Source organism: Arachis hypogaea, chromosome 17 (assembly GCF_003086295.3).
Source record: "Arachis hypogaea cultivar Tifrunner chromosome 17, arahy.Tifrunner.gnm2.J5K5, whole genome shotgun sequence".
NCBI classification, from domain to species: Eukaryota; Viridiplantae; Streptophyta; class Magnoliopsida; order Fabales; family Fabaceae; genus Arachis; species Arachis hypogaea.
Window position 1 is genome coordinate 124,165,462 of NC_092052.1, and position 11,261 is coordinate 124,176,722.

The 11,261-nt window shown below is 25.5% G+C and overlaps 1 protein-coding gene across 1 annotated transcript; it reads left to right on the top strand.

The window, feature by feature from the left end:
- Window positions 1–1,746: 1,746 nt before the first annotated feature.
- On the top strand, window positions 1,747–3,070 carry LOC112762430 (uncharacterized). Its single transcript, XM_025808265.3, has 2 exons — window positions 1,747–2,031; window positions 2,236–3,070. The coding sequence occupies exons 1-2, from the start codon at window positions 1,872–1,874 to the stop codon at window positions 2,976–2,978; spliced, it is 903 nt and encodes a 300-aa protein (XP_025664050.1). The 5' UTR covers window positions 1,747–1,871; the 3' UTR covers window positions 2,979–3,070.
- The last annotated feature ends 8,191 nt before the right edge of the window (window positions 3,071–11,261 follow it).

Genomic DNA, 11,261 nt, shown 5'->3' on the forward strand with positions numbered 1-11,261 from the left:
AAGAAAATATTATCAAATAAAATAAATTTTTTTTAACCAAAAAATAAAGTACCTTAAACAAAAGCAAACACATTTTAACGTTAGTTAAATTACATATTCTTTAAATTTTAAAATTAAATGCCTTTGGTAACAAAAACACAAAACGAAAATATTAATGCCGTTACACTAGAAGAAATTAAAAAACATAAATAAAGCTTCATATCATCGTATATATTATATGCTATACAACATCTGAAGAAAAAGGGGTCATATATATATCGGAAATGTTTGGTAACCAAAGAAAATTAGCCAAAAATAGGCATAACTTACCTTATTTAATATTCATTAATTGTTGCGATAATTAATTAATACTAAATAAGGTAAGTTTTGGCTGTTTTTTTTTTTGTTTACCTAGCATTACCCAATATATATGTTGCTAAAAAGTATTATTGTTGCACAATACGAAAAGAAAGATTTTGGAAGGATTTTATCGCAGGTACATAAATACAATGTTCCATTATTGACTAAGATTGGCAATTCTCCAACCACTTGTTCCATAATTTTTTTTCTTAGAATTGGTTTCAACCCCAGAGATATGTCCCTTTAACAAAAACTATAAGGTAACCAAAACACAAGTGGGTTTAATTATTAACATGCTTCTATGGACTATGGTTAAATAGCTCGAAAACGATTGCCAATAGTAGAAATAAACAAGAGTTTTGTTTTTCTTACTTGTGTCAAAAATAGAGAGGAATTTGATAAAGGTGGACGTTGAAGGCTATAGAAAGAGTAATAATGCTATATATGTGAATTGTATATGTATATGTTGAATCTTAAAGAATAAATTCTTACTTTCCTTTTTGTTTTTTCTTTTAGTTAGGTGTTCAACACCCATTTAATTTGAGACTCACTTAGTATTTTGTGCATAGAAAAATATAACAAAAAATTATAAAGAAATTTGAACTATATAAATAAACAATAATAAAAAAACACTACTCACATATAAAGATTAGGAATATTTTATCATTTTCTAACTAAGAGTTTCAATCTTAGCTACTCTTAGGTATAAAATGTTTTAAAATTTCTGGACCTACATGAAGAATTAACAAAAAATTAGTTACCATTCTCAATCATAAATATTCCGACCATAAAAGGTAAATAAATAAAAAGACTAAGAAAAAATTTTTGACCGAATAAACAACCATTTGTACCTATGAAAGATGAAAACGCTGACATATGTATCCACACTAGATCGAAACTAAACTTGTACCCATGCAAGATGCCCTCCGTGTGACAAAAGTACCCTATCTTTGGAGGATTGGAGTGCCACGTAGGGTATTTTTGTCACACAGAAGACATCTTGTATGGGTATAAGTTTAGTTTCGATTTAGTGTGGGTACATATATCGGTGTTTTTATCTTTTATGGATACAAATGGTCATTTATTCAATTTTTACCATTTCATTCTAGTATTAAAATAAATAAAAAATTTGGAATAACAGTTGGATTGTTTATGTAATAATTTTAACACCAAAGTTAAAATTTTAAAAATTTTTGTGTATCTAGATAATAAAATTTTGAGTATATGGTATTTTAGACGGTGAATAATCACCTAATAAGGTATATATATATTAATTTGATAGATAAATAGTGATGAATAATAAGATAGGGCAGAATAAGAAAGAAGAATAATAATATGTATGTCGTGTGAAGACAACAAAAGTGACTTGCCATCCACAACCCTAAACCAACCCCACTTTCCTATATATCTTCTTTCAGACTTATCTCTCACTGCTTGATGTACAAGATTTCTCTCATTTCTTCTGAACCCAAAAACCTCAACTGTCTACCGTTAATAATAGAAATAATTCATCCAACACAGTAGTACTATCCATGGAGGATTCTTCTAATAATAACAATACTTGTGACGACAGTAAGATTTGTCCCCGCGGTCACTGGCGACCCGCCGAGGATGAAAAGCTTCGCCAACTTGTTGAACAATATGGTGCTCAGAATTGGAATTCCATTGCTGAGAAACTTCAAGGAAGGTCAGGTATATATCGTGTGCATACAAAATTAACTAATATATATTTATATTAAATTATTTTTAATATGTATTTTATATTCTATACGAGTCACTGACTGATTTAGAAACTAATTTTTTTTATAAGGTATGAAGGTTGTAATTATAGTTAATCACAAATTTAATCTGTTGAATTGAGGTGAGTGAAGTTAATTTGTTATTTTTTGTTTATAGGGAAAAGTTGTAGATTAAGGTGGTTCAATCAGCTAGATCCAAGAATCAACAGGAGGCCATTCACGGAGGAGGAGGAAGAGCGGTTGCTGGCGGCGCACCGCATTCACGGCAATAAGTGGGCCCTGATAGCGAGGCTATTTCCGGGAAGAACAGATAACGCCGTCAAGAATCACTGGCACGTGATCATGGCAAGAAAGCAAAGAGAGCAATCCAAGATTTGTGGCAAAAGAACCTTCCAAGACATGATGATTTTCAATAACAACAACGATTCCAATTCTTCTTCTTCTTCCAGTAACATCATCAAGAGACCAGCAAGAGTAATCGGGTTAGAATATTCCAGATTCTTCGATTTCCGCAACCTCGATAGCAATAAAGCTTCTACTTCTTGGAATTTCGCATCTTCTGTTCCGCCAACAGTAACTGATTCTTTTAGAAAAGGAGGAGGGGGAAAAGACTATTTCACCATCAACGGTTCCAATATTTATCTTCCAGAAGGTTCTAGAACCTCCGATAGATTCTATTGCAGAGTTTTCCCGGGTCCTTCTACTACTACTACTGCTACTACTGCACCATTTGGTTCCTCTAATGGATTCTCATCATCGCTCCAAAACTACAAGAGGATCGTTCCGAATCCCTTCGCCTTCAAGGGTAGTTCTACGGAGAAGGAGAAAGAAGAAGATCATGAACCTAAAAATGAAGTTCCTTTCATTGATTTTTTGGGCGTCGGTGTCTCTTCTTCGTAGAAAGTTAAAACATATAGTGATAAGTATATTTTAATTATTTAACTTTATATATACTTAATTAATTATATCATATATATATATATAGTTTATTAGCTTCCTAGCTAGCTAGCTAGCTGTATTTAGTTTATATATATTTTTTCACTCCTTGATTATGAATTCTAGGAATTAGAAATTATGAAATACTACCTAGTTAGTTCTAGCTAGTCCATCATCCTCTGCATGAGGCTCCATCAAGCAATCAATCATCATATATAAGGTATGCTTCAATTAAGATTCAAGGTTATCTTACTTCTGATTTTGTTTAACTAATTAGAGTGATCAAAATTTCCAACCTTTTTGTGATTAGGATTTAGGAATATGATAATAATATTGAAGTCTTGTCTTAATTATACCAAGGGATAAAGTTTTGAGTATGGTATTTGCTTTGCTAGACTTGAATTTTATTGAAGATATTGACTGAAATTTCTTGTTAGAAAAGTCTAGGGCCAGCAAATTTTGTATTTTGTGGTCAACACTTAACTATTAAAATAAAAGTGAGTGATTTTTCACTATTAGATGTAATCTCACACCATTAAAAATACTATTAATGACTAATTAATGATTACAAAACACAAAAATTACTGTCCCCTACCATTTTTTTTTTGTTTCTCTCTGTAGTGACAAAATTAGTGACTGTTAATTAATGTTATATATATCTTTTCTCTCGTCGTAGAAGATATTACTGATTACTGATTGCAGGGTTTTTAGAGAGGTAGGTGTAACTTATTAATGAATGCAGTGTATGCATTAATTATATTCCGCAGAAAAATTCATGAGATGAATGCTTAATTAGTGTATTGTTGCATGTGTGTTGCTATAGCTGTCTAATAATCTCATATTAGAAATTAAAGTAAATTAACAACTATGTTAAGTGAATACTAAAATCAGTTATTTATATTAAAATATAAAATTTATATTAAAAATAAGTTAAAATATGCATATATTTATATATAAATATATAGTAACTGATTTTGATATCTGATTTTAACGTGAAAATAGTATTTTTGTTAAATTAAATGTGCAGTGAAAATAATTTGGATTATTTGTTTTAAGTCTTTTTCAAACCAATGTAGTTAGGATAATTGATGATCGATTAATTGTTGAGTGGTTTAGAGCATATGAGGACGCCCAAATAAACTGGCTTGAGCTGTAAATTGTTTTTATGAGCAAAGATACTTTTGATTTGTATCTAGTTATTTATCATAATGATTTATGAAAAGGAAATATGTCTGGTTAACATGTAAAAGCTAAGAAAAAGTAATTACAACTGAGTTAAATATCAGAATAAACATATATACATCTCCAAAATGGTCTTGGGTTAATTTTTGTGAGTGCTTCCACATAATTATCGTAAATACAGAAATTATTAATTAATTATATTGCAGGATAAATTTATCGGAAGGGTGCTTTTATTAGCCCAATGTTACATAACGAGTAAAATTTATTAATTTTGATTAATATTTTAAATTTTAAATTATAAATTATAAATTTTAATTTTTAAATTCTAATAATATAAAAATAAAATATTAATTAAATATTGATTAATATTAATAAAAAATACTAACATTTTTTTCTCTAATTCATTAGTTGTAAAGCTTCTTTATATATCACTGTCATTCTTATATGTATGACAAGTTTTTTTCTTTCTCCTCAAAGTTCAAGAATGACTCAGTCTTATTTATTAAAAATGTTTAAAATGTGTAAAGAATTTTAATTTTTTTTAATTTTTAAAATGTATGTATGAAGGATGAAATGAACAAACAAATTAAATTGCTAATATTTAAATTTGAATAAATAAATAATAAAAATATTAAGTACACATTAAAAATTAATCACTAAATTAACTATTAAGTATTTATGTATAAATATATATATTATTTAACTTATTTTTAATAATTATTTTATATTTTAACATATATTTTATACGAATAATTAATTTATTAATGAGTGAGTTTTATGCCTGAATTAATAATGTGTAACTAAATGCTTGAAAGTAAGTTTTTGGTTAGGTGCTACGTTATGTATAACATGTATATTCTCTGGAAATGCGACAACCATTTTCTTTGCTACTCATGATATCGTAATGAAACGATGTATATTATTCTCTGATGTATAATGTTAACTAGCTAGGATAGGATCAAACAATGACGTCATAACTGTCAATTGGGACATATGCCAATAAAATGAAGAAAGGTGGAGATAGCTAAAAGGAAATAAAGCAGGTATGAAAAGGGGTTCAAGTAATACCAAAAAAGAAAGAAGGAGCAAGAGATATATATGTGCATAGAACATGAATAATATGCATAACAATGCTAGTTTTGATTGGGTCTTTTAGAAGTTTAATTAGACTTTAGAACCATATTAAAGAAATAACAAAGTATTTGTTTTGGTACGTAGATCTTAATTAATGCATTGTTTGGACTTGGGCAAGAACTACAATATAATTTAATTTGCGAAAAAAAGGAAATAAATAAGTCAAAGAATGAAATCAATACTTATAATAATGTGTATATATGTAGTTAGGTTTAGCAGACTAAATCAAGAGAGTTTTAAAACCGAATAAAAGAGCGCTATATGAATGAAAGAAAAATATTTTATAACAAAAATTATTAGTTAAAAACTGTTTAAATTTATTATTTTTAGTTTTATTCAATGTTATACAATAAATAAATATTAAATAAAATAATTTTTTTTTTGTCTTTCTAACGTCATCGATAATAAAATATTAAAAACGTTTAACAAAGATTATACATATTGTTAATTCTAGCATGTGAACCATATATATCATCATTACTTCTATTTTTGTGTATGATAAAAGTATAATTTTTAACAGCGTGGATGAAAATTTGATAAATAAATCAAGCTATATAATCAAGATCTAAATTAAAGGAAACATGTAGGAATATACAATCAACCACGGGATGTGTAATTTTCAGATGTACCAAAACAGAAAACCACAGGATATGTAGATAGTTTAATACTGCCTCTATTACAAAAAAAAAAAAAAAATAGTTTCGCATACAAGAAATGTCCTTTTGTAAGAAAAGTGATGTCTTACCATAAACAATAGTTACTACTTGAGTTTTATTTTTCCCATGTGTTTTCTTTATAGTATAATGGATTTGTTTTCTTTCATATTGCTAACACTTCCGATGACTTGTATGAAATAACATCATATTTAGTCAACCACTCGTCGGGTCACTCCTTTTAAAAATTTAAGTTAATAAAAAAAATATAAATAATTATATTTTTAATATATTTTTTTAAATAATTTTTTAGATTTGTTTAAATTTTTGTATAAATTTTTTTTCTTTTATTAATTCTTTTTCTTTTAAAGTTCAATAAGAATCGAATTTAGACTTTTGGTAATAAAAAATTTGATATTATGTATTTATCTAAAAAAACTTAAATTAATAAAAAAAGACACATAAATAATTATATTTTTAATACATCTAAATAATAATAATCATAACATCACATTTGCATGCATGCTGTGGACATATATATCATTATTTAAAAAAGTTTTAGGGGCCAGCTTGAATAATATTTGAATCAAGATCAATAAATAAGCCTAAATCAACCATGTACGAAACCTAATGAAAGGTTCTGTCATAAAATCTTTAATTGCCATCTCTGTAGTATATGCTTGATCGGTAATTAAGTTAATTAGAGTGAACATGCATGGCTATGTGTAATATTACTAATTACTAATAAGCTAATTACGATGCTAGTTGCCATAGCCACTTGAAGATTTATCGGATAGAAAGAACAAAAGTAGAGTATATGCATGAAACTATGAAAGTAACCCATTTTTAGATTCCTATATATGCCATTAAACAGCAGTATGTTTATTATATATGTTCACATTTGATTACTTCTTTCATTTTGTGCGTTTTCCAGGTTTTTATTTTACATAAATAATTATATCTTTAATATATTCATTGAGGTAAACTTTTATTAAAATTTGTATGCCTTTTTTTATAATAATTTTTTTTTTTGAGTATATATTCAAATAAGTCTCTACAATTCAAATGTTTTTGTCTCTAAAATTTTTTTATTATATTATAGTCCCTAAGCTTTATAGAAATAAAATATATAAATTATTCTATCCTATTTTTTAGAGCTTATTTCTCCAAATGAAAACAACGAAATTGACTAAGGTAAAGACTTATATGTATTAATTTTGTAAAGTTCAGAGATCTCGACGTAATAAAATTTTTTGAGAGACAAAAATGTCCGATGCAAAATTTTTTAAAAACTTATTTAGGTATAAATTCAATTTTTTTTCTTTCGTTTATACTAATTTTTTTTAGGATTATCAATCATCGAACTCTAAATTTAGACTTTTAAATTATAAAATTTTTATCATAAATTATTATTTTTTTTAAAAGTTTAAATTAATAAAAAAGATATAAATAATTCTATCTCTAATATAATTAATGGTTGAAAATATCCAAATATACAGTTAATATATGTTAAAGGGGGCCGATGAAACCGCCCAAGATCGCTTAGAAAGTGAGATCCTTCATCCTTGTAACATTTTTTTTGACATGTTTGGTGATATTTCTTTCTACTGAAAATTTAGTGTATACCACTTTTGTCAAATGCACTTTTCAAGAAGTAATACTACTTTCGACCATTAATAATTGTTGGGTTGATAAAATTATTGACAAGCATATATAGAATTTATTGTATCAGATGCAATAGTGTTTAGAATTTAGATGCATTATTTTCTTTTTGAGTAAAATGTTATTTTACCCCGAAAATATTAACTTAGCTTGTTTATAAAATGACCTTTCGGAAAAAGGAAAATATATTTTAACCCTCCAAAAATGATTTTAATGTAATCAAATGCATTAAATATGAGGGAGCCAAGTCAAAACATACGGATTTTAAAGATTATATTTTAATGTAATTTTTTTGTAACTTGTAAGTCTATTTTGTAAAATAAGATTTTTCTACCTTCTAAGTTTAGTAATTTTATGTTAAGTAAAATTTTTTGAAATTCAAAAATAAAATTAAAAAAGTCTAAAAATTGACTTTTTTTTTTTTGTTTCTTGCATACATCTTATTTTTCAAATGTTTCAAAAAATTTTGGATCAAATGCATCAATTATTTATAAAAAAATAGTATATATTTTTTTAAAATTGAAATTCTCGAAGGGTTAAATTTTTTTTTTTGGAAAATTATTTTATCAAAAATTAACATTTTGAAGGGCAAAATGGTAGTTTATTATTATTTTTTTCAAAATACCAATTTTTACGAAGTAATAATAGTATGTATTATTACTCCAATTGACCATGCATTTTCAATTGTAAAGCTTAAATTATAGCAAAAATTTTTTAAATAAAAGCTTTATCGGCTAGCTGCTTCTTTTATTAAATGATTTAGTTAATAAAGCAAGAATACATATTTTTATTTTCAATAGTAGCTAGCTTAACAAGTAAACATTAAAGTATTGATTAATAAAAACAATATTTTTAAGAGAAATTTGTAGGAATCAGTAATTTTTAGTATATTTAGTTATTATTTAACCAACACAAATATTAATTTTTTTAATAAATAAATTTTATTAATTTATGTGTGTAGATTCTGAAAAATGTAGATGCAAATTGTATTGAATCATGCATGTAAAATTTTAATAAATATAGGTACAAATTATATACTTTTTATATATAAAATATTTATAAATATGGATGCAAATTATTACTGACTAAGTACTAACAAAAAATGATAATATTTAACAAAAAGTCTAGAAACCAATACTTTTATTAAAATTTGATCAATACTTAACTAATAAAAAAAATGAATAATTTCATACCACTAAAAATACTAATAATAACTAATTGATGACTATAAATTACAAAACCTGCTCACCTCTTAACACTCCTTAATATTTAATAGTCATATAACATTACCTTTTTTTTTAATACGTTTTGTTGGATACATCATCGTGTGCATTTATTCTAGAACAGTAGAAATTAAAATCTCCCATGTTTCAGCAAAAGTTTAAAATAGGTTGTGCCGGCAGTTGGAAGGTGCAAATAAAAATTAAATTAATTAACACACAATTGCTTTCAATAATGTATGAGTCAAATAGATCCACCATCAAAATCAAGTGTATGTTAATTAAATTAAGAGTATTATATAATGTGCACGCCCGTGCAATTCAATTCCCAAACCAAGCTTTTCTTTTTGCTTTAACAGAACGATTTATTAATAATATTATACTTATAAATAATAATTGTGCGGTATTATTATTAATCCTTTTCTTTAACTTGCAGCATTCGTCGCATCATAGTGTCTAGTCATGGCCACTATATTTGACATATAATAATAGTATAGCTTCTTAGTTCTTGTGATGGAATTAACATATGTGCGAGGCTAAAATTAAAACTTTGAATGTTTAATTGCTTAGAAATCATAGAATCCGTCAGTTAAGAAATATGGTCAATATTAAACATCACATGACTTTTCATTTTCAAATCAGCTAGAAGAAATGATTTCTAAATAGACTACACACCTCAATTGATGATATATATAGTAATTACTAGTAAAAGTTTTAGTTATGCACAGGATCATATATTAAAAATCTTGATAATAATTTTTCATTTTTAATAATTTTATATGTACCTCACTTAAAATATAAATAATACAATACAGTTATATCTGTATAGCTATATATAACACCAATTAAAAGTTATACAAAGAATAGAATTGCGTAAGTACAATGGGAAGAGTTGTGTTCTATATTAAATTGGTGAATATGAGTTAGTTGCATCTTGCATTGAAGATATGGTTAATAACTTAATTAAATAGTGAAAAGATGATAACAGTGTATAGTAACTAGCCCTAACTATATATCAAAATACAACTAATTCCTAATCAATTCCGCTACGTTACCAATAGCATTTCTGCCAATTTTTATCAATTCTTATTTATAATTGTGTTTAATGGAAGTATTTTTGTGGATGTGTCTAATAAAAGTATTTTTTTTATGATCGTATCTAGAAGTATTTTTATATATATATTTTTTGAATTTGTCTCTTTATACATATATTTAAAATATAATAATTAATTATTATTGACAATAAATTGGTAAATAATCTATTAGTACCATATATTTTTCCATTCCTAATTATCAATTAATTATATATACTCTATTATATTCTCAAGTAGAAAGTGGCTAAGGGTCCATTTTTTCTTTTAAACAAAAAAACGTGTTTGTAGAAATATGCATAGGTTGAAAAGTTGTTTAAAAAGGAATTCTTGTGTACAGTAACAACGAGGTTAGTGTGTAACAATGTGAAAATATGAAAATTTTAAAAATATCTATACTGCGTATTGAAAAATACATTAGAGATTTTAACTTATAAATAGAGGGTTTGTTTTGTTTAAAATGTGTCAAATCAAGAGGAAGATAGAAGAAAAATTAATCAGAAAATATAAGGGTTAAGTTATATTTTAAAAGAGATTTTTTTTTTCTTTGGAAAATTATACAAAGTGTGTGTTATACATTAGAAATATTTTTGGAATGACATCTCAATTATTCCTTAAAATAGGAAATGGATACTCATAAAGAAATATTTTATGTAATTCTTGTATGTGTAAAATTATAAAAAAAAATATTGTATAATAATTTTGAATATAGTAAATTTTTTAGAGTTTTAGTCTTTTTTTAATTCAATTTTAAAATTTTTGAAAATTAATATTAGTATAAATTAATTACTATTCGTATAATAATTTTTGTATAATATTATTTATCATACGCATTTAGTAACATTATTTATTTTTACGTAGACAGTACTATTTCATATTTTCATAAATATAATTTTTTGTAAAATTTATTTACCTTTTGTTAAAGTTGATTTTCCGTGCAAAATTGTGTACTCGTTCCGCATAAAAATTTCTTAGATGGACCGGGAGAAAAAAAAAAAAAAAAAAACCTACCTAACTTGTTGAATTTTTTTTTTAAGATAATAATGGTATTTTATTTAATAAAAAAAATATAATGTCCAAAATTCTAATTCAGTTTTAGTAGGAGCAGCAAGGTTCTAAAAGACGAATGGTGTAGATTAGTTAGGATAAAATACTAGGTCTAAGAAAGAAGACGGACTTTATTTCAAATATCTCACTGCTTAAAATTTGACTTTTTTTAATAAATAATGCTGAAAAATTGTGATTCAACTTAATTCTTTTTTTTTTAGAATACTTAAAGATAAATATTTTAGATTTAATTATATC

Coding starts and splice junctions, on each gene's coding strand:
- LOC112762430 (XM_025808265.3), top strand. CDS start 1,872: ATGGAGGATTCTTCTAATAATAACAATACTTGTGACGACAGTAAGATT. Junction 2,032..2,235: donor GAAACTTCAAGGAAGGTCAG/GTATATATCGTG, acceptor TTTTGTTTATAG/GGAAAAGTTGTAGATTAAGG.